At 37.3% G+C, this 27769-nt stretch overlaps 1 protein-coding gene across 10 annotated transcripts in view; it reads left to right on the top strand.

Annotated features, from left to right (window-relative positions):
* ACAP2 (ArfGAP with coiled-coil, ankyrin repeat and PH domains 2) overlaps window positions 1–27769 on the top strand; it is a 156305-nt gene that overhangs the window by 61437 nt on the left and 67099 nt on the right. For all 10 annotated transcript variants that reach the window (XM_081571443.1, XM_081571441.1, XM_081571442.1 and 7 more), the window contains 2 exons: window positions 8550–8669; window positions 9444–9497. In XM_081571443.1, coding sequence (XP_081427569.1) covers window positions 8550–8669; window positions 9444–9497 — 174 coding nt within the window. The remainder of the gene's footprint in view (window positions 1–8549; window positions 8670–9443; window positions 9498–27769) is intronic.

The raw sequence follows: 27769 nt of genomic DNA, 5'->3' as shown, positions 1-27769 counted from the left end.
TGAAAGGGAAAAGTGAAAGTGAAGTCGCTCAGTTGTGTCCGACTCTTAGCGACCCCATGGACTGCAGCCTACCAGTCTCCTCCGTCCATGGGACTTTCCAGGCAAGAGTACTGGAGTGGGGTGCCATTGCCTTCTTCGCAGAAAATGTTTAGTAATAAGTTATTTTTGTGCAGTACTCTGTAATTTTCAAAGCACTTTGATATATAGTATGTTTGGGATTTTTACAATAGTCCTGTGAGGTAGGTGGGGCAAGTGGATTATTTCCATTTTCTAGATGAGAGTAGCAAAGCCCCGAAAGTAAAGAGGAGTTGGTTCAGATCACAGAGCTAGAAAAGCAGAACCGGGGTTAGAATCCCATCTGTTTTGTTCTTAGTTCAGTGCTCTTCTTGTGCACCACTGTACTCCTGGGTCTGTGTTGAGGGGCACATGCTACTTGAAAGTCTTCTGAGGAACCCTAGCAAACTTCCAGGCAAGTGTTTTTAAAAACAAATGTTAGAGTTTTTGGTAAAGATATTATTTTCATAAACATTATTTTCTATTTAAAATTATATGTATGGGATCATTGTTATTGTTGTCATCATTATTATTATTTTACCCTGATGTATTACATTTATTTTTAAGGACTCTATGAAAGAAAGTTTTTAAACTCTTAAGGTAGATAGCAGAAGATGTAGCTTTGATTTTCTGGTAGATGTATGAGAGAATATATAGAAGGATAAAGTTTCTTTCTTTCTTTCTTTTTTTTTTTTAAAGAATCACAGAGTAGTACAATAAGGGTATCCATTTTCTCTGGGTAGATTTGCATCTAAATCAAAACATTGTGTATCAGGGGGACCTCAGAATTTAAAGTAAACAGACTCCTCTTTTTTTTTTAATTTTTAATTAATTAATTTTTAATCTATTTTTTAACATTACAATATTGTATTTATTTTGCCATACACTGACATGAATCCGCCATGGGTGTACATGTGTTCCCCTTCCAGAACCCCTCTCCCACCTCCCTCCCCATCCCATCCCTCCAGGTCATCCCGGTGCACCAACCCCGAGTGCCCTGTATCATGCATCGAACCTGGATTGGCGATTCGTTTCACGTATGATAATTTACATACTTCAGTGCCATTCTCCCATATCATCCCACCCTCACCCTCTCCCATAGAGTCCATAATACTGTTCTATTTATCTGTGTCTCTTTTGATGTCTCGCATACAGGGTTATCTTTACTGATATACTAAATTCCATATATATGTTAAACAGACTCCTCTTACAGTATTTTTGTTAATGATTTTGCTTTTATGAGCAGCTATCTTTTGTTTTCACCCTTTTATATCATTTGGTTGGGGTTGAGAGACTGGTAGAATCTTAAACCAAAATATCCAAATCTAAAGCAAGTTGTCAGAGTATTGGTATTCAGTAGTAAGAACTCTAAACCCTTTCTAGAGACTGTATTAGGGCTTTCCAGGTGGCTCAGTGGTAAAGAATCTGCCTGCCAAGCAGGAGATGCCGGCTCAACACGTGGGTTGGGAAGATCCCCTGGAGAAGGAAATACCTACTCCGGTATTCTTGCCTGGGAAATCCCATGAACAGAGGAGCCTGGTGAGTTATAGTTCATGGAGTCACGAAAGAATTAGACACAACTGAGTGACTAAGCAACATCAGCCGAGTTGAGCCAGTAAACACATCATGGAAACTTTGACATCTTTTAAAATATAATTTTCCACCCAAATAGAACTTCCATAGTTACTTTTATATTTCTCTAGTTTAAGATCTTGATCCCTTATGTAATGTCCCTTACCCAAATTCTTAAGCTATCATTGTTCATTTTTACTGTAGAATTATGAGGAGGTACAGGTAGAGAAGAGGCCTGTGAGGAGCAAGAACTGGTTGTTATTGAAGGTGGTGGCATTAGTGGAGGGGAAGGATTACCTAAGACTAGTTTAGTGATTTCATAACTTTGTGAAGGGCAAGTTGTACCTGTAATATCATTGCAAATCATGGCAGTGACAGGTTTAACTAGTTTGCTGACTTAGCTTATATTTGTTTTGCTTGTAAATATATGCCATTGGTAGTTATACTCTTTCTAATGAGTAATGCTCCATGAATGAAGGGCATTATTTGACTAGGTCCAATTATTTATCCATTCTGCCTGGTATTCTGGCATTGGCAACATCACAGAGCATCATAGTTGCCATCTAGGTATAGTTTCCATACCTGTTTCATCTTCTCACTGAAATAGCTTGCTCCTTTTTAAGTAGATACCCTTTAAATTAGAGTTCAAGTACTGTCAAACTTGACCAGTAATGCCGAAGAAGCTGAAGTTGAACGGTTTTATGAAGACCTACAAGACCTTCTAGAACTAACACCCAAAAAAGATGTCCTTTTCATTATAGGGGACTGGAATGCAAAAGTAGGAAGTCAAGAAACACCTGGCGTAACAGGCAAGTTTGGCCTTGGAGTACAGAATGAAGCAGGGCAAAGGCTAATAGAGTTTTGCCACGAGAACGCACTGGTAATAGCAAACACTCTATTCCAACAACACAAGAGAAGACTCTACACGTGGACATCACCAGATGGTCAACACCGAAATCAGATTGATTATATTCTTTGCAGCCAAAGATGGAGAAGCTCTATACAGTCAGCAAAAACAAGACCAGGAGCAGACTGTGGCTCAGATCATGAACAGCTTATTGCCAAATTCAGACTTAAATTGAAGAAAGTAGGGGAAACCACTAGACCATTCAGGTATGACCTAGATCAAATCCCTTATGAGTATACAGTGGAAGTGACAAATAGATTTAAGGGACTAGACCTGATAGACAGAGTGCCTGATGAACTATGGACAGAGGTTCGTGACATTGTACAGGAGACAGGGATCAAGAAAATCCCCATGGAAAAGAAATGCAAAAAAGCAAAATGGCTGTCTGAGGAGGCCTTACAGATAGCTGGGAAGAGAAGAGAAGCGAAAAGCAAAGGAGAAAAGGAAAGATATTCTCATCTGAATGCAGAGTTCCAAAGAATAGCAAGGAGAGATAAGAAAGCCTTCCTCAGCGATCAGTGCAAACAAAGAGAGGAAAACAACAGATTGGGAAAGACTAGAGACCTCTTCAAGAAAATTAGAGATACCAAAGGAACATTTCATGCAAAGATAGGCTCGATAAAGGACAGAAATGGTATGGACCTAACAGAAGCAGAAGATATTAAGAAGAGGTGGCAAGAATACACAGAAGAACTGTACAAAAAAGATCTTCACGACCCAGATAATCACGATGGTGTGATCACTCACCTAGAGCCAGACATCCTGGAATGGGAAGTCAAGTGGGCCTTAGAAAGCATCATTATGAACAAAGCTAGTGGAGGTGATGGAATTCCAGTTGAGCTATTTCAAATGCTGAAAGATGATGCTGTGAAAGTGCTGCACTCGATATGCCAGCAAATTTGGAAAACTCAGCAGTGGCCACAGGACTGGAAAAGGTCAGTTTTTGTTCCAATCCCAAAGAAAGGCAATGCCAAAGAATGCTCAAACTACCGCACAATTGCACTCATCTCACATGCTAGTAAAGTAATGCTCTAAATTCTCCAAGCCAGGCTTCAGCAATACGTGAACCGTGAACTTCCAGATGTTCAAGCTGGTTTTAGAAAAGGCAGAAAAACCAGAGATCAAATTGCCAATATCCGCTGGATCATCGAAAAAGCAAGAGAGTTCCAGAAAAACATCTATTTCTGCTTTATTGACTATGTCAAAGCCTTTGACTGTGTGGATCACAATAAACTGTGGAAAATTCTGAAAGAGATGGGAATACCAGACCATCTGACCTGTCTCTTGAGAAACCTGTATGCAGGTCAGGAAGCAACAGTTAGAACTGGACATGGAACAAGAGATTGGTTCCAAATAGGAAAAGGAGTACGTCAAGGCTGTATATTGTCACCCTGCTTATTTAACTTAGATGCAGAGTACATCATGAGAAACGCTGGGCTGGAAGAAACACAAGCTGGAACCAAGATTGCCGGGAGAAATATCAATAACCTCAGATATGCGGATGACACCACCCTTATGGCAGAAAGTGAAGAAGAACTAAAGAGCCTCTTGATGAAGATGAAGGAGGAGAGTGAAAAAGTTGGCTTAAAGCTCAACGTTCAGAAAACTAAGATCATGGCATCTGGTCCCATCACTCCATGGGAAATAGATGGGGAAACAGTGGAAACAGTGTCAGACTTTACTTTTTTGGGCTCCAGAATCACTGCATATGGTGACTGCAGCCATGAAATTAAAAGACGCTTACTCCTTGGAAGGAAGGTTATGGCCAACCTAGATAGCATGTTTAAAAGCAGAGACATTACTTTGCCAACAAAAGTCCGTCTAGTCAAGGCTATGGTTTTTCCAGTGGTCATGTATGGATGTGAGAGTTGGACGGTGAAGAAAGCTGAGCGCCGCAGAATTGATGCTTTTGAACTGTGGTGTTGGAGAAGACTCTTGAGAGTCCCTTGGACTGCAAGGAGATTGAATCAATCCATCCTAAAAGAGATCAATCCTGGGTGTTCATTGGAAGGTCTGATGTTGAAGCTGAAGCTCCAATGCTTTGGGCACCTCATGCGAAGGGTTGACTCATTGGAAAAGACCCTAATGCTGGGTAGGATTGGGGGCAGGAGGAGAAGGGGACGACAGAGGATGAGATGGTTGGATGGCATCACCAACTCGATGAACATGAGTTTGGGTAGACTCCGGGAGTTGGTGATGGACAGGGAGGCCTGGCGTGCTGCAATTCATGGGGTCGCAGAGAGTCGGACACGACTGAGCGACTGACCTGAACTGAACTGAACTGAACTGTCAAACTTAGGTTTTTTTTTTTCCCCCCCAGATATTATGTTATTTCTTGCATTTTTACATTTCTTACATTTTAAAATTATACTTCCATTGAAATTATTATAATATTATTGTAATATTTGGTTTATAACATAGTCTAGTAGGAAAGAGCACAAAGCCTGGAGCAACACTGCCCATGTATTAGTCAGGCTGTACCACTCACTAAGCCATATGGGCCTTGGGCAAGTTCCTAAACCTTCCTATGTCTGAGTTTCTTCTTCTCCAAAATGGGAAAAATAAGAGTATCTGTCTCATAGGGTTATTATGTGAATGAGATGTGTTAATGCATGTTAAGTGCTTTGGCACATGGTAAGTTCTAAATGAATGTTAATATTGGTGATGTCTCTTCAACAGACTTGTCTGTCTTGAACAGCTTGTCTTTAATAGAGGAAAATCCCCTCATTTTACTGTTAGGTAAAAATCTCCCCTCTTTGTAGGTTATGTTATGTGATTTGGTTACAGCTATTGTCACTGTCATCTAATAAGGGCTTTTGACAGCTGACAAAGTATTTATCTATCTCCAAGTCAGTCCTTCTCCCGAATAACTGCAGTATATATTTGATTCAGCTATATGACACATTCATTTTCTCGCCAGTTCCTGTGATAGTGACCTTATTTTAATTCTGGTACCTGTTTCACTGGCCAGATGCTATGCTTTGTTGCTCAAAGTCGTAATCTCTGAGACTGGAATAATCTTTGATACCTAATTTTCTGATGGGAGTCTCTGGTCTTTGCATTTCTCATCTTGGACTCCTCCTGCTTCTGTTTTTCAGGTTTATCTAGATCTCTAGTCTTTTAAGTCTGTCCACTTCCAGATCCCTTTTTTATTCAGGGTACTTTTTTAAAAATAATTTTTAAATTAAGGTCAAATTCACCTAATATAAATACTACCATTTTAAAGTTTGCAACTCGGTGTTTTTTACTATATTCACAGTGTGTACAACTATTGCCACTACTTAATTTCAGAACATTTCTCTTACCCTAATAAGAAACTATACACATTAGCAATCACTTCCAATTTCCCTCTCCCTGTATACTCTGGCAACCACTAATTAACATTCTGTCTCTATGGATTTGCCTATTCTTGTACATTTCATATAAATGGAATCATGCAATATTTGACCTTTTGTGGCTGGCTCCTTTCACTTAGCATAATGTTTTAAAAGTTCATCTGTCTTATGTTGTAACATCTTTAGTATTTTCCTTTTTAATGGCTGAAAAATATACCGTTGTATGGATGTACCATATTTGTCTTTTCATCCATTGATTGACATTCGGGTTGTTTCTACTTTTTGGCTATTATGTATAATATATCTGTGAACCCTTGTAGTCTGCTCTTAACTTTATATCATTGTTATTTCTCTTCTGAAGACCTCCATTTCCCTTCCACAGCACCTATTCTGCAGAATTTTGACTGTATTTGTCTAATCTTGTATATTCTCTATCTCGTATCTGGGCTACAGAACCCTTCAGGAAAAGTTACACACTTGCTTGGTGAAACTGATTGGTGGAACTCTTGATGCAAAGCAGTTTTTTCAAGACTCAGTCAGGTTATCTTACTATCTTTCAGTTCAGTTCAGTTCAGTTGCTCAGTCATGTCCGACTCTGTGACCCCATGAACACCAGGCCTCCTCGTCCATCACCAACTCTGGGAGTTTACCCAAACGCATGTCCATCGAGTCGGTGATGCCATCCAACCATCTCATCCTCAGTCGTCCCCTCCTCCTCCTGCCCTCAATCCTTCCCAGCATCAGGGTCTTTTCCAGTGAGTCAGCTCTTTGCATCAGGTGGCCAAAGTATCGGAGTTTCGGCTTCAACATCAGTCCTTCCAGTGAACACCCAGGACTGATCTCCTTTCGGATGGACTGGTTGGATCTCCTTGCAGTCCAAGGGACTCTCAAGAGTCTTCTCCAACACCACAGTTCAAAAGCATCACTTCTTCAGCGCTCAGCTTTCTTTATAGTCCAACTGTCACATCTATACATGACTACTGGAAAAACCATAGCCTTGACTAGACAGACCTTTGTTGGCAAAGTAATGTCTCTTGCTTTTTAATATACTGTCTAGATTGGTCATAACTTTCCTTCCAAGGAGTAAGTGTCTTTTAATTTCATGGCTGCAGTCACCATCTGCAGTGATTTTGGAGGCCCCCCAAAATAAAGTCAGCCACTGTTTCCCTATCTATCTGCCATGAAGTGATAGGACCAGATGCCATGATCTTAGTTTTCTGAATGTTGAGCTTTAAGCCAACTTTTTCACTCTCCTCTTTCACTTTCCTCACTAGGCTCTTTAGTTCTTCACTTCCTGCCATAAAGGTGGTGTCATCTGAATATCTGAGGTTATTGATATTTCTCTTGCAATATTGATTCCAGCTTGTGGTTCATTCAGCCCAGCGTTTCTCATGATGTATTCTGCATAGAAGTTAAATAAGCAGGGTGACAATATACAGCCTTGACGTACTCCTTTCCCAATTTGAAACCAGTCTGTTGTTCCTAGTTCTGTTGCTTCTTGACCTGCATACAGGTTGCTCAAGAGGCAGGTCAGGTGGTCTGGTATTCCCATCTCTTTCAGAATTTTCCACAGTTTGTGGTGATCCACACAGTCAAAGGCTTAGGCATAGTCAATAAAGCAGAAGTAGATTTTTTTCTGGAATTCTCTTGCTTTTTTGATGATCCAACAGTTGTTGGCAATTTGATCTCTGGTTCCTCTGCCTTTTCTAAATCCAGCTTGAATATCTGAAAGTTCTTGATTCACGTACTGTTGAAGCCTAGTTTGGAGAATTACAACAGAGAATTAGAACAGAATTGGTAGAACAGATTAGAACAGAGATTTTTTTCACTTAATGTTCCTCCAGATTCCAGAGTAACAGTTTTAAATTACACTCCTGAGATCCTTGTATTGTCTTCTAAAGTTTTCCTGAGCTGTTTATCCTCTTCTTGGAAGTGACCCCACTTCCAATGCTCTCATTACCCTTCCTTCTTCTAGATCAGCTCCACTTTTATCTTTATTATGTTTAACTTTCACCCAAGATATTGTTAGCTTAAAGGAAATGTTTTGTGTGAAATAAAGAAAAAAGAAAGGCTAGAAAAAGAAAAGGAATGGAAAGGAAAAAGAGAAAGAGAAAAAAAGGGAATGGGGAAAGAGAGAGAGAAGCTCAGTTCTAAGATTTAGTATAGTGCCTAGAATGGTAGGCATTGGAGAAAAATGATTGATTAATCAATTCTGCTTTGATAGTCTGATACTAAAATGACCAGCATGACTCACCCACCATACCAGTTTACTTCCCTTTCCTCCACCATACCACAGTTGTGTTTTTAAAAAATCTTTAGTCATACTGCTTGCTCTTGGGTAAGTTTCCTTTTATTCCTTCCAAGAGATGCTTAATACATTTTTGTGGAGTTAAGTTACAGGGTTGAATTTAACTTGATAAAATTCAAAATTAACTTGATTGGTGGTTGGTGTTATAAGACACCCTCTGCATCCTGAAAGGTCATCTTTTTTTTTTTTTTCTGATACAGCTCTCTTATGATTTACTTTATAAGCCAAAGGGGAAAAAAAAAGAACACTTTTCATTTAGTTTCGATTTATTAATTAACTGTAATCTTAACTAGGCAAACTCATGTGGTTATTGATAATACTTGTTTAATTATTGAAAAAATATTTTCAATTATATAATGTGTTTCTTTTTCAGCTTGTGAAACTGTGTATTGCAATGATTGATACTGGAAAAGCCTTTTGTGTTGCAAATAAACAGTTCATGAATGGGATTCGAGACCTGGCACAGTATTCTAGCAATGATGCTGTAGTTGAGGTTAGTATTATTAAACTTAGTTAAAATGATAAATGCAACATGTTATTAAATAACTATATCTATTTACCTTATTAATAATAGTGGTGGTCCTTAAAATTAGAAGTGGAAAAGCTATCACCTGTTGGTGCTATCTTATATGATCCTGTGTTCTAGGACAGTTAGAAGGTGATGGTTGATCTACGTTGTAAATATATGTGTACTATACCTGCTGCTAGGTGAGCTGAAGCATCTAGAAGGGCACCTGAGCAGGTGGGGTAGGATCCCGTTTATTAGTGCAAGCAGAGAACATTAACTTAAAACTAGTATCTAACTGTACATTTGAGGGGCTGCATAGGAAAGTTCTGGTCAACTAGCTGTGTTAGCTTAGACCCCTTGCTGTATTGTGTGGTATTATAATGTTTCTTTTATGAGGAATAAAAGCTAGGGGAAAAAATGGTGTAATTTGGTAATTATATGATCCATAGATAAGTAAATGGGCACAGTCTTGATATACTCACTTTTAACCTTTAGGTGTATGTATGCCATTTCAATTAGTTAGTATAATAGTATTGATAGGCAGTTTAATTCTTTGACTGTTCTTGAGTTTTATGTTACTACCTGTAGACTTCTATGCAGACCATGCCTGAGAAGTAGTGTGATTGTCCTAGTGAGAAATAAATGTTACTGTTTACACTGTAACTTGATTTTTTTGTCACAAATGCTGAAATCACGTTTTTCTAGTGTATATTAGTAGCTCTTAAATGACTTGGTTTTCTTTTGATTTCTTTCTCACAGACAAGTTTGACCAAATTTTCTGACAGTCTTCAAGAAATGATAAATTTTCACACAGTAAGTGTTAGTAAGTAGGGGTTATTATGGCCATGGTAATGCTTTATTACTTTTCTTTGGTGGCAATAGTTTATAGAATTACTTAAAGTTGGAATTCACGGACTTTGATTTAATAACATATTTTTAGTTGGGTGGATCTAAAATGTGTGTGTGTGTGAGAGAGAAAAGATGGAACTATATATGTGCATTATTTCCCATCCTGTAATAGTGAACTTTAAGTTCAATGAAGTGCACACTCATAAAAGTTAATTTTTTCTCTTTAAGTTTGCCTTTGTAAGTTTTTAAGCAGTTATTTCAAGAAGAAAGACAGGTGTACAAGTCATGATTCTAAATTTGACTATTTCTTTTAAGGTACAAATATATCCCCTTTGTCTAATAAGTTGCTAATATTAAAGACTGTTGTATTCTTTGAGCTATTTATGTGTGTGTTTAAGATATGAGGACAGATCTTTAAGAATGAGAGATATATATTACTTTTGGAATGTGATGAAATGCCTTTATATACTTGGTAAAAGTTTACTGAAAATATGGTACTTTGTAAGCTATATATTTTTTATAATTTAAAAAAAATCTAATATGTATGACTCATATAATTATTTATTCAGTGCTTCTGTAAGAGGGGGATATCAATACTTGTATTCTTTGTAAATTCTGCTAATTTCTGGTTTTTAGTTAACTTGATTTTCTTGGGTTTTTTTGGACAACATATTAAGGATGAATTGATCTGATAATTTTTATTTTAATTGTGGTTCAAATTTTATCTATACCAAAATTAGCATGTAAAAGTATCTTCTTCAGTTTCTGCTGTCAGTTCTTTTGGTAATGTATCTACGTGTAGAATTGCTGGGTCATAGGTAATTCTATGTTTATCTTTTTGAGAAACCATCAAACTGATTTCCACAGAGGCTACAACATATTACATTCCCATTTACATCCCCACTAGCAATGTATGAGTGTTCCAGTTTTTCATATCTTTGTCAACACTTGTTATTTATCTATCTACCTATCTTCCTTCCTTCCTTCCTTCCGTTTTAATATAGCCATTGTAGTAGGTGTGAAGTGGTATCTCATTGTGGCTTTGATTTGCATTTCTTGCTTGACTAATGTGGTTGAGCATCTTTTCATCTGTTTATTGACCGTTTGTATATTTTCTTCTGCCACTGTTATCATATTTGTCCACTTAAGTCCTTTGCCCATTTGAAAATTTATTTAAATTGAAATTTTTACATATTCTGGATATTAAGCCTTTATCAGATGTATGATATGTAAATAATTTTTCCTATTCTGTAAGTTGTCTTTTTACTTTCTTAATAAATGTCCTTTGATGCATTAAAGTTTTAATTGTTTTATTGAAGTATAGTGAGTTCACAATGTTATGTTAGTTTCAAGTGTATAGCAGAGTGATTCAGTCATATATATATATATATATTCCTTTTCAAATTTCTTTCTATTATAGGTTATTACAAGGTATTGAATATGGTTCCCTGTGCTATACAGTAGGGCCTTGTTATTTACCTCATTTATATGTGTTAGTCACTCAGGTGGGTCCAACTCTTTGCGACCCCATGCCCCATGGACTGTAGCCCACCAGGCTCCTCTGTCCATGGAATTCCAGGCAAGAATACTGGAGTGGGTTACCATTTCCTTCTCCAATTTGATATGTAATAAGGTATCTATATTAATCCCAAACTCCTAATTTATCTTCAACTCCCCCCCCGCCTCCCCAGCTATCCCCTTTGGTAACCAGAAGTTTGTTTTCTGTGTCTGTGAGTCTATTTATGTTTTGTAAATAAGTTCATTTATATCAGTTTTTTTAAGATTCCACATATAAGTGATATTATATGATAACTTTCTCTGTCTTACTGACTTCACTTGGTAATTTCTAGGTCTCTCCATGTTGCTGTGTTTCATTCTTTTTAGTGGCTGAGTAGTATTCTAGCATTATGAGTAGTATTCTAGTATTATGAGTAGTTGTGTGTGTGTGTGTGTATACCTACACACCACATCTTCTTTATTCATTTTTCTGTTGATGGACATTTAGGTTGTTGCCATGTCTTGGATATTGTAAATACTACTGCTATGAACATTGGGGTGCTTGTATCTTTTCAAATTAGAGTTTTCTCTGGATATATGCTCAGGAAGGGGATTACTGGGTCATATGGCAAATCTATTTTTAGTTTTTTAAGGAACCTCCATACTGTTCTCCATGGTAGCTGCACCAGTTTACATTCCCACCAATAGTGTATGAGGGTTTCCTTCCCTCCACACTCTCCCCAGCATTTATTGTGTTTGGATTTTTTTGATGATAGCCATTTTGACTGGTGTGAGGTAATACTGAGATATTGTGGTTTTGATTTGCATTCCTCTAATAATTAGTGATGTTGAAAATATTTTCATGTGCCTGTTGGCCATCTTTGGAGAAATCTGTTTAGGTCTTCTGCCCATTATTGATTGGGTTGTTTCTTTTTTTTGATTCTTAGCTGTGTGAGCTGTTTGTATATTTTAGAATTAATCCCTTGTCGGTTGTAATGTTTGTAAACATTTTCTTCCGTTCTGTAGGTTGTTTTTTCATTTTGCCTCTTTAGGTGGGTTTATTCCCAGATATTTCATTCCTTTTGATGTGATAGTAAATGGAATTGTTTCCTTAATTTCTCTTTCTGATATTTGGTTGTTATGTTAATTTTGTGTCTTTCAACTTCACTGAATTCATTCATGAGCTCTAGTAGTTTTCTGGTAACATCTTTAAAATTTCCTGTGTAGAGCATAGAAATACCATGTGCAAACAGTGACAGTTTCACTTCTTCTTTTCCAGCTCAGATTCCTTTTATTTCCTTTTCTTTAATTGCTGTGTCTGGGACTTCCAAAACTATGCTGAATAAAAGTGGTGAGAATGGGCATCCTTTGTCTTGTTTGTTATCTTACAGAAAATGCTTTCATCTTTTCATCATTGAATATGATGTTAGCTGTGGACTTGTCATATATCGCCTTTATTATGTTGAGGTATATTCCCTCTATGCTTATTTTTGGACTAGTTTTTATTATAAATGGATGTTGAATTTTATCAGAAGCTTTTTCTGCATCGGTTGAGATGATCATATGGTTTTTATTCCTCAATTTGTTAATGTGATGTTGTCACATTCATTAATTTGCAGATATTGAAAAGTCTTTGCATCCTTGGAATAAATCCCACTTGATCATGATGTATCATCCTTTTAATGTATTGTTGGATTCAGTTTGGATTCATATTTTGTTGAGGATTTTTACATTGTGTTCATCAGTGATATTGGCCTATAATTTTCTTTTTTGATATCTTTTTCGTGGTTTTGATGTTGGTGGCCTCATAGAATGAGTCTGGGAGTGTTCCTTACTTTGCAGTTTCTTGGAATAGTTTCGGAAGGATAGGTATTAACTCTTCTCTAAATGTTTGGTGGAATTCACCTTAGAAACCATCTTGTCCTTGGCTTTTATTTGCTGGGAATTTTTAAATTACTGATTCAGTTTATGTACTGGTAGTTGACCTGTTCGTATATTCTGTTTCCTCTTGGTTCAGTCTTGTGAGAGTGTACTTTCCTAAGAATTTGTCCATTTCTTCTAGTTGTCCTTTTTAATTGGTGTATAGTTGCTTGTAGTATTCTCCCTATGATCTTCTGTATTTCTGTGGTGGTGGTTATAACTTCCCCATTTTCATTTCTGATTTTCTTTATTTGGTCCTCTCCCTTTTATTCTTGATGAGGCTGTCTAAAGGTTGACATAGAAATGTTTGCAACAGTGACAGGTTTACTTCTTCTTTTTCAGTTTGGATTGCTTTTGTTTTTCTTCTCTAATTGCTATGGCAAGGACTTCCAAAACTGTGTTGAATGTAAGTGGTGAGAATGGGCATCCTTACTCTTGATCTTAGAGGAAATGCTTTCAGCTTTTCATTGTTGAATTAGTTTTCAAAGAACCAACTTTTGGTATCATTGATCTTTCTGTTGTTTTTGAAGTCTCTATTTCATTTATTTCTGGTCTGATCTTTGTGATTTATTTTCTTTTACTAACGTTGAGTTTTGTTTGTTGTTTTTTCTCTAGTTGCTTCTTGTGTAAGGTTAAGTTGTTTGAGACTTTTCTTGTTTCCATAGGTAAACTTGTATCACTATGAACTTCCCTCTTAGAACTGCTTCTGCTGTATCCCATAGGTTTTGGATAGTGATTTTACTCTTTTAGGCAATAGTCTTTAGACATTTAAAAATTTCTTCTTTGATTTCAATGATGCACTAGTTGCTTAGTAGCATATTGTTTAGCTTCCATCTGTCTGTATCTTTTCAAATTTTTTTCTTGTACTTGATTTCTAGCTTTATAGCCTTATAGTTGGAAAAGATATCAATATTTGATTTCATTTCCATTTTCTTAAATTCACTGAGGCTTGCTGTATGTCCTAGCATTTGATCTATTCTGGAGAATGTTCCATGTACACTTGAAAAGAATGTGTGTCCCACAGCTTTTGGATGGAATGCTCTATAAATGTCAATTAAGTCCATCTGGCCTAATATATCATTTAAGTCCCGTGTTTCCTTATTGATTTTCTGTCTGATTAATCTATCCATTGATGTAAGTTGGATGCTAACGTCTACCACTTTATTGTATTAATATCAGTTTCTCCTTTTATGTCTTTTAACATTTGGCTTATATATTGAGGGGCTCCTATGTTGGGTGCCTATGTATTTAAAACTGTGCTACCTTCTTTTTGAGTTGATCCTTTGATCATCATGCAGTGTCCTTCTCTGTCTCTTGTCTTTATTTGACAGTATATTTTGTGTGACACAAGTATTACTATTCCAACTTTTCTTTTGATTTCCAGTTGCATGGAATACCTTTTTCCATCCACTTACTGTCAGTCCATATGTGTCTCTAGATCTGAAGTGAGTCTCTTATAGGCAGCAGATATACAGGCCTTATTTTGGTATTCATTCAGCCAGTCTCTGTCTTTTGGTAGGAGCATTTATTTCATTTACATTTAAGGTGATGATAACCAATATGTATGTTCCTATTGCCATTTTCTTAATTTTTTTGGATTTATTTTTGTAGGTCGTTCTTCCTATTTTCTTTTTTTGTTCTCTTTCTTGTGATTTGATGACTCTCTTTAGTGTTATATTTAGATCCATTTTTCTTCTTTGTGTGTATATCTATTATAGATTATTGTTTTGTGGTTACCATGAGATTTTTATATAGGACTCTATATTTGTATGTGCTTGTTTTAAATTGCTGACCTTTTAATTTCAAACACATTTTAGATAGCCTTCATTTGTACTCGCCTCCCCTCATGATCACTGTTTTGGGTATTATATTTTGCATCAGATTGTTTTGTGTATCCCTTAACTGCTTATTGTGGATACAAATCATTTTTACTACTTTTGTCCTTTAACCTTACTATTAGCTTTGGTTTTGGATTGTTTCCTACCATTTGTGTGTGTTTGCCTTTACCAATGAACTTTTCCATTTTGTAATTTTCTTGTTTCTAGTTGTGGCCTTTTCTTTTCTGCCTAGGGAAGTTCCTTTAGCATTTGTTGTAAAGCTGCTTTGGTGGTACTGAATTCTTTTAGCTTTTGCTTGTCTGTAAAGTTTTTGACTTCTCCATAAAATCTCAATGAGAGTCTTACTGGGTAGAGTATTCTTGGTTGTATGTTCTTTTCTTTCATCGCTTTAAATATATCATATCATTCCCTTCTGGTGGGTAGAATTTTGCTGAAAAATTTGCTGATAGCTGTATGGGAGTTCCCTTATGTGTTATTTGTTACCTTTTCCTCGTTGCTTTTAATATTCTCTCTTATCTTTAATTTTTTCCATTTTAATTACAATGTGTTTTAGTGTATTCCTCTCTGGGCTAATCCTGTATGAGACTCTCTGCACTTCCTGTGCTTGGGTGACTCTTTCCTTCCCCAGATTAAGGAGGTTTCAGCTAGTACCTCTTCTAATACGTTCTCAGAACCTTCTCTTCTCTTTTGGGACCCCTGTAATGTAAATATTGTCACACTTGTCCCAGAAATCTCTTAAACTGAGATTTTGTGTACACTCTTTAAGAATGAAGTCTCTATTTCTCCCAATCCTGTGGAGGTTTTACAGTCCAGCTCCACTGGCTTCCAAGACCAAAGTCCTCATTTCTTTTCATTCTTTTTTTCTCTTCAGGGGCAGTGATTTCTAAGCAGGAATACTAGAGTGGGTTGCCTCATTTTGTCTAAGTTGCTGTTTGTATTTTTATGTTTATTGTACATTCATTGGGTTTCTTGACCTTGGAAAAGTGACCCTCTGAAGGAGATGTCCAGTGTGTCCCAGCAGTGCACTCCCCGCTTGTCACAAGGGACTAGGGGCCGAGTAATTCCAGGGCTGTTTGTGAATTTGGCATGCACACTGCAGGACGGTAATTTTTTTGCTTCTAGTGTCTGCCCCCTGGTGGGTAAGGCTGGTCTGTAGGCTTATGGAGTCTTCCTGTCAGGAGAGGCCAGTGTTTACCCTCTGGTTGGTGGGGCTGGGTATTTGTCCTCTGGTGGACAGGGCCATCCTAGGGGTGTGTCTGGAGGCTGCTGCGCTCAGGAAATCTTTAGGTAGCCTGTCAGCTGATCAGTGGGAATGTATTCCCTCTCAGTTTTTTGTTTGGCCTGAGGTGTCCCAACACTGGAGATTACAGGCTTTTAGGTGGGGCTGGGTCTTTGTGCCAAAATATCAACCTCCAGGAGAGCCTCCACAGGTCAGTGTTTTCCAGTACATTCACCAGCAGTGTTTGTGTCCCCAGGGTGGGCCACATCCACTCCTTGTCTCACCAGAAGACACTCCAAAGATCAGCAGTGGATTCGACACAGGCTACTATCCAGTTACTGCTTTTGCCCTATGTCCTGATGCATTTGAAATTTTGTGTGCATTCTTTAAGAGTGAAGCCTCTGTTTCTCCCAATCCTGTGGAGCTTTTGCAGTCAAGCTCCACTGGCTTCCAAGGGCAAATGCTCTGGGGGCTCTTCCTCCTAGTTCCAGACCCCTATGCTGGGGGGCTTGATGTGGGGCTCAGCATTCTCACTCTTGTAGGAGAATGTCTATAATCTAATTATACTCTAGTTTATGGGTTGCCTACTCTGGGGGAGGTATGAGATTTGATCATTTCACAGGCACACCCCTACTACCAGTATCATTATGGTTCTGTCTTTATGTCTTTAGTTGGAGAGAATCTTCCCTGGTAGGTTTCAGTTTTTTTTCAATGATGGTTGTTCTGCGGATTGTTGTGAGTTTGGTGTGCTTGTGAGAGGAGGTCATTTTACACTTCTACCCTGCCATCTTGGCCCCTCTCTAGAAGTTTTAATTTTGATGAAATCTAATTTATCTTTTTTTTTTTTCCTTCTGTTCCTCTTACTTTTGGGGTCATATCCAAGAATCCATTACTAAATCCTAGATCATTTAGATTTATCCCTTTGTTTTTTTCTAAGAGTTTTATGATTTTAGCCCTAACATTTTGCACCAACTTGTTTCTGATGACCCCTTATTATTTTTCTTTTGGCTTCTGTTTAATTTGGATGCTCAGTTCAGTTGAGTCGCTCAGTTGTGTCCGACTCTCTGTGACCCCATGAACCGCAGCACGCCAGGCCTCCCTGTCCATCACCAACTCCTAGAGTTTACCCAAACTCATGTCCATTGAGTCAGTGATGCCATGTAACCATCTCATCCTCTGTCGTCTCCTTCTCCTTCTGCCCTCAGTCTTTCCCAGCATCAGGGTCTTTTCAAATGAGTCAACTCTTGGCATCAGGTGGCCAAAGTATTGGAGTTTCAGATTCAACATCAGTCCTTCCAGTGAACACCCAGGACTGATCCAGGACTGATCTCCTTTAGGATGGACTGGTTGGATCTCCTTGCAGTCCAAGGGACTCTCAAGAGTCTTCTCCAACACCACAGTTCAAAAGCATCAATTCTTTGACGCTCAGCTTTCTTCACTGTCCAACTCTCACATCCATACATGACTACTGGAAAAACCATAGCCTTGACTAGACGGACCTTTGTTGGCAAAGTAATGTCTCTGCTTTTTAATATGCTATCTAGGTTGGTCATAATTTTCCTTCCAAGGAGTAAGCGTCTTTTAATTTCATGGCTGCAGTCACCATCTGCAGTGATTTTGGAGCCCCCCAAAATAAAGTCAGCCACTGTTTCCACTTTTTCCCCATCTATTTCCCATGAAGTGATGGGACCAGATGCCATGATCTTAGTTTTCTGAATGTTGAGCTTTAAGCCAACTTTTTCACTCTCCTCTTTCACTTTCCTCAAGAGGCTCTTTAGTTCTTCTTCACTTTCTGCCATAAGGGTGGTGTCATCTGCATATCTGAGGTTATTGATATTTCTCCCGGCAGTCTTGATTCCAGCTGTGGTTTATCCAGCCCAGCGTTTCTCATGATGTATTCTGCATAGAAGTTAAACAAGCAGGGTGACAATATACAGCCTTGATGTACTCCTTTTCCTATTTGGAACCAGTCTGTTGTTCCATGTCCAGTTCTAACTGTTGCTTCCTGACTTGCATACAGATGTCTCAGGAGGCAGGTCAGGTGGTCTGGTATTCCCATCTCTTTCAGAATTTTCCACAGTTTGTGGTGATCCACACAGTCAAAGGCTTAGGCATAGTCAGTAAATCAGAAATAGATGTTTTTCTGGAACTCTCTTGCTTTTTCGATGATCCAGCGAATGTTGGCAATTTGATCTCTGGTTCCTCTGCCTTTTCTAAAACCGGGTTGAACATCTGGAAGTTCATGATTCACATATTGCTGAAGCTTGACTTGGAGAATTTTGAGCATTACTTTGCTAGGGTGTGAGATGAGTGCAATTGTGCAGTAGTTTGAGCATTCTTTGGCATTGCCTTTCTTTGGGATTGGAATGAAAACTGACTTTTTCCAGTCCTTTGGCCACTGCTGAGTATTCCAAATTTGCTGACATACAGTGTATGGAATATTTGATTTCTTTTAATTCAAGGGATCTTTTGGATTTAGACTGCTTAAACAGTGTAATATAATGAGATTTAAAAATTTTTTAAAGTTACTAATTTTAAATTAACATAATAAATTAAGATTTTTGGTAATAAAATATCCTTTGTAATAGTCCTATTCTTGATATTTTCTTGAAATCAGTAAGTCTTGTATTATTGCTTTATATAAGACTATCTTGCTCTTTTTATAGTTTTATATATGAAAAGTTATGATTAAGATAAACTTTTGGCAAAGAAATAGTTTAAATGTATGTTGAAGTCTGTCCTGTCAAGAAATCTTAAGTTCAGAGGATTTTATAAATTATTCTGTTAGAGTAAATTAAGTCTTTAAAAATGAGGCTTGTTTGAAGCCAGGACTAAAAGTATAGTTTGCTTCAAGACAATAGAGATTATTAGTCTTTTTAGTGCTAGTGCTTTTAATGTGCAACTAGTTTCCTGAACTGATTCCAACAGTGTTTTTTTTTTCCCCCGCTTTTCTAAAATTAAAAGCAATCAATGTTTCTTGATTTTAACATTATAAAAGGAACATAGAATTTAGATAGAAATACCTTTGAGTTTAGGCTTCACTGTTATGAGCTGTATAATTTTGGTCAATTTTTAAAATCACTTTCATTTTTCAGTTTACTGTTGTATAAAAGGGAAATAGTAGAATTTGCAATAACAATATGTAAAAGGGTGTTGTGATGAGTAACAGAAATTGTGCAACTAGTTCCTGGAATGATACTTCTTTCTTTAACTATATTGGTTGGTTCCATTTGGGAAAATAGAAACCACATAAGGTATTTCTTTCTTTTCTTTTCTTTTTTTTTTTTTTTTACATATGGTGTTTCTTATAGAAAGATTTTCATACAGTGACTTAGTTACAAAGTGTTGGGAGAGTTGGAAGAAAGAAAAAAGCCACAATGATGCCACCTAGAGATTAGTCAGCATGGGAAGGAGCTATTGTCCTTAGGGCTGCAGGACTCAGGGTAGAAGTGATACCAGAGCCCCTATGTGCTGCACTGTATTGTTCCCAAGCCAAGAAGTCAAAGCTTGCCTGCTTGTTGCTGCTGCAAGAGTCTTAGCACCTGCAGTCCCACTGACCCTCCTGGATTGGTTCCTGATGCTGCTGAAAGTTGGAGTAGCTCAGTTGCTCACTAATGGCTGTGTCAGAACAGAAAGCAGAGAGAAAAGTGGCTTCTCTTTATCTCCTGCCTCTTAATCTAACAGCAGATCCCATTTGTAGAACCTGACCTCTTAACTTGCAGGGAGTTTGGGAAATAAACTTTACAGATTTCTAGCTCCTGGAATCACAGAGGAGACGATTATGGAAGGGTGATGTAGTGGTGAAAGCCAGTAAACAGTTGGCACACCAACCACAAAGACTATAATTTTGAAAACATTTTTAGTAGGTAAATCATCACACAATCTTAACAATTTTTATCCTTAAAACCTTTTTCTGTGACTTTTCTTTTTCTCCTCACACTCCGTATCCCACACATTAACAAAATATACCCCAGGTCCTTTGTCATCTCCAAGTCTAAACTATAAATGGCTACCACCTTTTGTTTAGGATTATATAACTTGTGTCTCTGCTTCTCTTCTTGCCCTTCTACAGTGCATTCTGTATAGAGCAGCCAGAATGAACTTTTAAAAATACAAATTAATTCATACTACTTGGCTGCCCTGGCTCCCTATTATACTCAGAATAAAATCCTAACCAAGCCCTGTATGATGAGGCTCCTGCTGGTAACTTCCTGATCTTATCTCTACTCTGCCTGGTTGTAACCCCTTGGGCCTTTTCTTGTTCTTTGAACATGCCAATGTAATTTTCACCTTAGGACCTTTGTACTTGGTATCTGTTCTGTGCATAACGTTCTTCCTTCACATGTATGTGTGATTGTTTGTCTATGATATTCCTTCTCTTTCTGTAGGTCTTTCTCACTTTAATAGGTCACTTCCTCTATGAGAAGCCTTCCTTGACCACCATATGATTCCATTCTATCAATTTACCGTCTTTTATGTGCCACATTAAAAGACACACATACACATACCACATATATGTATATGGACTTGTTCTTAAAGATATATACTTACTTTATTGTCTGTTCTCAGTTTCATGACTGTAGGCACTTGGTTGTATTTATCTCTTGCTGCTACTCGGAAGGGTCCTTGGTAGGAAGGAGTTACTCATGGCAAGGTTGAGTAGACTGAGATTATGATAACCCTTGTTGTATTTTTAAGTCATTAAATGAATAAAGATGTGTTAAATCAGTGACAATTCAGTGCTCAAATAGACAATTAAAAGTATTTAATATTCTTTTCTTTTATTGTGTTATGTACTTGAAAACTCCAGGATCTCTGTTTTGACTATAATTCATGTTGCTTTAGGAAGATAATTTGCAAACTATTGGTCTGATTGTTGGCCTAGAGGTCTAAACGCTATAGAGGTGAACTTGTGTGTGTTTACATATGTACTTATATTAATATATATGTATATAGAGAACACTCTGTCTCATACTGCACTCAGATGTCTAGTGCCTGTCTAATTTTATTCCCATATTCCTTTTTAAAGCATCTCAGAAATTTTTCTGCTAATAGCTGTAGATATGAAATTGTGAGACTTTAGTTTACTTTTTCCTTTCTTTTTATAGTTGCTGTGCTCTCTGGCCTTTTTGTTTCTTGTTAACAAATAACTTTTAATTTTTTCAATAGGAGTGACCTCTGTATATTCAATCAGAATTTTTTTATTTGTGGCAAAAGTTTCCCCCCCCATCATAATGCTATATATTTCACTTCAACTAGATAAAGATAGGGATGACACATATCTTGTTTGCTGTTATCTCCTTAGTACTTGTGTAATTCTTATCCTGGGAAACTCATTTAATTTTTCTAAGCTTTACATTCCACCACTGTGTAATGAAGGGACTTCACTAGATGACCTTTAATTATAAAAATTCTAAAATTATAAAGTGTTAATTATTATAAGATTTAAATGTGATCTCAGAGCTATTTGATAAAAATGTGGGAAAAGCCTAGTTGTATAAAATACTTTAGTAGTATTCTGTTCACTGAAATTTTAATTGCATAGCATTACAGGAGAAAGGAGGCTTTATAGAGTAAGACAAACTGCTTTCTAAAAGGTAATAAAACTGGAATCTGCTTTACATTCTACAGCCATGCTCATAATACTTAAGTCTTGGTGTATCAGTTTGTATCAGGATAAAAGGCTGGATGTTATAGAGATTTATGAATAACTTTGTGGGCTTAAGTAAATGTTTCAGTAATATAACCATTAGTGTTTTTAGCCGAGTAAAATTAAACATAGATTGGGCCTAGATTATCCAGTCATTTAAAAAAGAAATTATCTGGATTCTTTTGTGATTTATTTTCTCTGTAAAAATGAATACTATTGTTCCTTATTCTTTATAGAATGAGAATTTCCTAGAGTTGCTCTTTAACTCAGGTATTTTTTATAAGATGCCAACTCATGACTTTTCCAAAGTAGATCCTATATATAGTACTACATGCTAGAGTTGATTTGACTACTGGTTGTTTTTCTGGAGCTCTGTTTATGTAACATTACTGATGATGCTTTTGGATTCTAATTTGCTGTTGGTATAAGGAGCATGGAATATTGATTTGATTATTTGCCAAATGAAATTTTAAAGTTGAATTGTTGCATAAAATTCCATGAATACATGTGACCCTTTTTGTTTTGTTTTTTTTGTGAGTTTGGCTTTCCATATTGCACCTGTCTACTCATTTGCTCAACAGATGGTTTTAGATGGTGAGAATATAGTAGTTTGGTGCTTCTCAACTGTTCTCATCTCATGGCACAAGCAGAAAAGGATGGTTGTGATTGTATGAGACACTGGAGAGAACTGGTGGGGGACATAGGTGTCATGTCCTGTCTGAGTGTTGGTGAAAAATATTTATTTCTTTTTTATCAGCTTATGTTAATACTGTTTAGTAAATAATTTATTTTTTATAGGATTATGTTAAAATAAAACTTAAAGTGTTAGGAGAGATATTACATATTGAATGTGTATAGCACCTCCATATATTTAAAAAATATTTTAATGAGAAACTTGAGCTGGCTTCCCTGAATGTAACTTTAAAAAAAAAAAAGGTCTTATGTGTGAAATAGTTTCAAGCAGTTCCTGATTAAGAGTTAAAAATTGATGATCTTTTCAAGTTCTTGGCCATTTTCATTGATGAGGACTTTGTCTGCAAAGGTAGACATATTAATGAAAGGCAGATGAACATTTATTGCCCTTTCCACCTGATTGGCAGGAATTGTTTTACCACTTGTAAGTGAAATTTAAATAATTTCGTCTCTTTAAATTATCCCTTAAAGGAACAGTCATTCATTAAGTGGGATTGCTCTTTTTTTTCTTTCATTGACACATGTAGTGTCATGTATTTTTGGGGTAAGTTGAATGGATTTTGAATAAAATAATGACAGAGCTGTCCTGCGGGTAAATGGAGAAGTTGCTCTACCTACTAAACCCATTTACACATTTTAATAATTCTCTTTGTGGATTCAGATTATAGCACTGAAAGTCCCTAATGACTCATTCTCAGCCTCTTGTTTACAACACTTTGAGTCCATAAAGATTGTTGGTACATGTTAATTGTCAAAAATATCAAGGAATTGCTTGAAATAAGATCATCCATCAGATTACAGAACATCAGTTAAGTACTGCTACTGCTAAGTTGCTTCAGTCGTGTCCGACTCTGTGCAACCCCATGGATGACAGCCCACCAGGCTCCCCCATCCCTGGGATTCTCCAGGCAAGAACGCTGGAGTGGGTTGCCATTTCCTTCTCCCATGCATGAAAGTGAAAGTGAAGTCGCTCAGTCGTGTCTGACTCTTAGCGACCCCATGGATGGAAAATCCTCCTTCCATGGGATTTTCCAGGCAAGAGTATTGGAGTGGGGTGCCATTGCCTTCTCCGTCAGTTAAGTAAGCCACCTTTTAAAGTCAGTAACTGCTGCTGCTGCTGCTAAGTTGCTTCAGTCGTGTCCGACTCTGTGCGACCCCATAGACGGCAGCCCATCAGGCTCCGCTGTCCCTGGGATTCTCCAGGCAAGAATACTGGAGTGGGTTGCCATTTCCTTCTCCAGTGCATGAAAGGGAAAAGTGAAAGTGAAGTCGCTCAGTCGTGTCCGACTGTTAGCGACCCCATGGACTGTAGCCTACCCGGCTCCTCCATCCATGGGATTTTCCAGGCAAGAGTACTGGAGTGGGGTGCCATTGCCTTCTCTGAAAGTCAGTAACTAGCACTAAGCAAATCTGCAAGTTGAAAGTTGTTCCTCCTAAACTTCTTGAATTCTACTTTTAAATCATAAACCCAGGCAAAATTCTCCCTTTGGACAGCTAGTATTCTGGGTGGGAGGCGAGGGGGAAGCTGTACTGCACAGCATACGGGATCTTAGTTCCCTGACCAGGGATCAAACCTATGCCCCCTGCATTGGAAGCAGGAAGTCTTAACCACTGTATCGCCAGGGAAGTCCCCAGAGAGTTGATATTATTGTCTCATGTCTATATAAAAAGCTGAAGATGAATGAAATGTTTTGAATGTTTTGCTTAGATTCATGCATCATCTTCATAAAATTTAATTTGGACTTTATATCTACATGGAGCCTTTTAAATATATGAGATCCTTTGTGAAATAATGTACTAGGCGATCTTCACAACTTTCTAAATGGATTCTTAATGTAAATTTGCATCTTGCTGTCTTAGTGGCTGCATTATCAGTATGCAAAAACAGTGCTTCCAAATTTATCCTCTTTGTTTTAAAGTTTTCTTTTGGCACTTGAGTATTTCATCCATAGGAATTTATTTTGGTACTTAGAAAAGCAATCAGTGTTCTTCCAAGATAATCTTAAATTCAGAAATTTTAACTATTGTTGTTAATTTGAACAAGAATTATTAACATGTAGAATCATCACACAGCAATGAAAACTTTGATACCATTGTCTTCTGGTTAGTGATTATTACTGTGTTTACTGGCATGCCATCAAATGCATCTGTTAATTCTGTTATTTGAATGTGGCACATCTTCTATTTCCTTTGCTTCTTTGGAAATTGCGAAGTTCTGACATTTTCCTTGCAGGTTGGTGTATTATGCAATTTTGCAATTTTATGAGGCATTCTGGTTCTAGTTATTAATTGAGTAACCTTTTAAGCAGCTTCTTAATCTGATATAGTTATAACTAATATCATAAAAGAACTTTGTTTCTTATTTTGTGTTTGCAGAAGTTTAAAGTACAAATCTTTCTGTGTGAAATGGATATTTTGTGTTGAAGTCTTACTCCTGCCATTGCTTTAATAACTTTTTCATATACAAATACACTGGTTGAAGAAGAGAATTTTGTAATGTGGTTGCCTTATATTCTCAAATTGTGGTGCCTGGACCAGCAGCATCAGCAACACCTAAGGACTTATTAGAATGGTAGCTTCTTAGAGTCCATTCAGATATGCTGAGTCAGAAACTCTGAAGCTGGAAGCCAGCAGTATGTGTCTGAGCAAGCCTTGCAGGTGATTCTGATGTATACTAAAGTTTGTGAACCACTTTTCTAGAGCACGAGTTGGCAAACTATGGCTTGCAGGCCAAGTCTAGCCTGTCACCCCTCTGGTAAAGAATCCGTTCGCAATGCGGGAGACCTGGGTTTGATCTCTGGGTTGGGAAGTTCCCCTGGAGAAGGGATAGGCTACCCACTCCAGTATTCTCGCCTGGAGAATTCCATGGACTGTATAGTCCATGGGGTCACAAAGAGTCAGACACGACTGAGTGACTTTCACTTTCACTTTGAGTAACACAATCACCTAGTAAATTTGTTAAAAAGTGCAGTAGAGTTCTATCCTTCTTTAACAAGCTTGGATCTTTGTATTTTCTGTTAGCTTTGCAAGTGAGTTTGATTCATACTCAGCCAGTGACAAACCATTGTATTAGAGAAATGAAGAAAGGGAGAAAGAAGAGGTTAGATATTAATAAATGGATAAGTTAGGACAGGCAGAGAATGTAGAAAAACAGTAACACATAATAGATGTTCACTTGCATATTTGGGACCTATCTGATAAAACAAGGAAGAGTCTTCTTGATTATTATAGGCCTGAAATAAGCAGACTTGATGAGACTTTAAAGATTCAGTGAATCTGCAATGTCAACAGCCATACCCCTGTGCCTATAGATTCTGGAAAGGACAGGAATGATTATGTCATGCAGAATCATCAGAAAAGACTGCTGTGTTAGCTCAGTAATATTTAAATGGATCATGAAGACTTTGCAAAATTTTATTCTCGGCCAAGGAGACCTAAATAGTAAGAACTGGAACTAGTTCAAAGCTATCTATGGATGTGTAGCCTATTCTTGTGTTGTGCTAAACTTCCTAGAGTGTCTGCCATCTGTGTAGTGTATTTCAGCTTTCGTCCTTTCCTGAACATTGCAGAGATAGTATTGCTTTATCTGAGTACAGACATGAATGGGGAATAACTTGAATGTAAGCCATTGGTTTTAAGCAGTCATGATATTTATGCACTTTAGTAAGACCTTTTTATAACTAGCAGATAGATCAGATGACGCTGTTGGTTACTTGTCATACATATGTTGCTAGGAATAATGCTATTCATTTCCAAATATGGAACTGAATCTCCAAAACTGAATCAGCTTTTGTGTTGGTAGTCCTCCACCCCCACCCCGACCAGAATCTGTTACTGTGACTTTATTGTACCATCCCAGGTTTTGTGGTGTAGACCTGGAAGAGAGGCCCTGAGATGTACTTGATTCTGAGGATGAAACAAATTTTGTTTTTGGTTTAAAGTCCAGATAAAGTTTTTGATGGTTGCTGAGTACTGTGGGTAAGATCTGGATCAGAACCCCCAACTAGTCAGGATAGTAGAACTGTACACAAGAAAAATGGGGAAATGAGGTAAAGGGCAGAATTTTAGGGAAGAATCTTGTACACTTCCTTGTCACCTAATTTTCAGGGACATTGACAAGGCAAAGTCTTAAAGCTTTTTGCTTTTAGCACATGAAAAGAAATGCTGTGAAGTCTCACTTAGTAGGGTATAAATTAGTGCCCAATTGGGGCAGCTCTTTGCAATATTTCATGGGGAGGGTGGGCAGTTAGCTGTTAGATAGCTGAATAGCTTGAAATTGGTAAGTAGAAAACAAGAGTTTTACTCAATTGCCCTTGCATTGCAACATACTTTTCATTCTACTGGATGTGTTAAAAATATGTCGGCTAGATTATTGACATTTGCCTGAAATACTTCTCATTCTACCCAAATGTATATAAACTAGCTAAATGCTATATTTTGGAGAATTTAGATAGTTATGTTTTGTTACTTCAAAGCAACAGTAATAATAGACAAATTCTATTTCTCTGAAATATATGTATGTATATTTTTAAACTGGGGAGTAATTGACATAAACTGTGTATTAAAGTGTACAATTTGATAAATGTTGACATATGTATTACTGCCATAAAATGTCACCTCAGTTAATTTAATGAACATAACAATTACACCTTAAAAATTTTCTTGTGCCATTTTATAGTTCTTCCTTTTCAATTTTCCATGTCCTTATTCTTTGTCAGTCACTGCTGGATGGCTGTCATAATTGATCAGTTTGCATTTTCCAGACTTATATGTAAACGGAATTTTTTTTGGTCTGATTTCTTTCTGTGTAATTAGTTTGAAACTCAATCATGGTCTATGTATCTATTCCTTTTTTTTTATTGCTTAATAATGTTGCATTGTGTAGAAGTATCACAATTTCTTTATCCATTCACTTGTTGATGGATGTTCATTATTTGCTATATAACAGGTTACCCCCCAAATATAGTGGCTTAAAACAACAAACATTATCTCATAGTTACTGGGCCTGGAGTCTTTATTTTTTAGCGAGATTTAGCTGGGTGACTATTTCAGAGTCTAATGAAATCATTGCTAAGATTTTCCCAGTGGCTCAGCAGTAAAGAATGAACCTGCAGTGCAGAAGCCGCAGGAAACGTGGGTTTGATTGCTGGGTCAGGAAGGTACCCTTGAGGAGTAAATGGCAACCTTTCTAGTATTCTTGCCTGGAAAATTCCATGGACAGAGGAGACTGGCAGGCTACAGTCCATGGGGTCGCAAAAGAGTCGGACACAACTTAGCAACTAAATAACTGTCATTTGAAGGCTTCACCACTGGGGCTAGAAGATCCAATTCTAAGATAAAAATAGTGAAAGTATTAGTTGCTCAGTTGTGTCTGACTCTTTATGACTCCATGGACTGTAGCCCATCAGGCTTCTTTGTC

The sequence above is a fragment of the Giraffa tippelskirchi genome, chromosome 2, assembly GCF_054371585.1.
Source record: "Giraffa tippelskirchi isolate mGirTip1 chromosome 2, T2T-mGirTip1v1.2.pri, whole genome shotgun sequence".
Lineage (NCBI taxonomy): Eukaryota > Metazoa > Chordata > Mammalia > Artiodactyla > Giraffidae > Giraffa > Giraffa tippelskirchi.
Note: the sequence above shows the minus strand (reverse complement) of the source record. Positions and strands in the feature narration are given on the sequence as shown.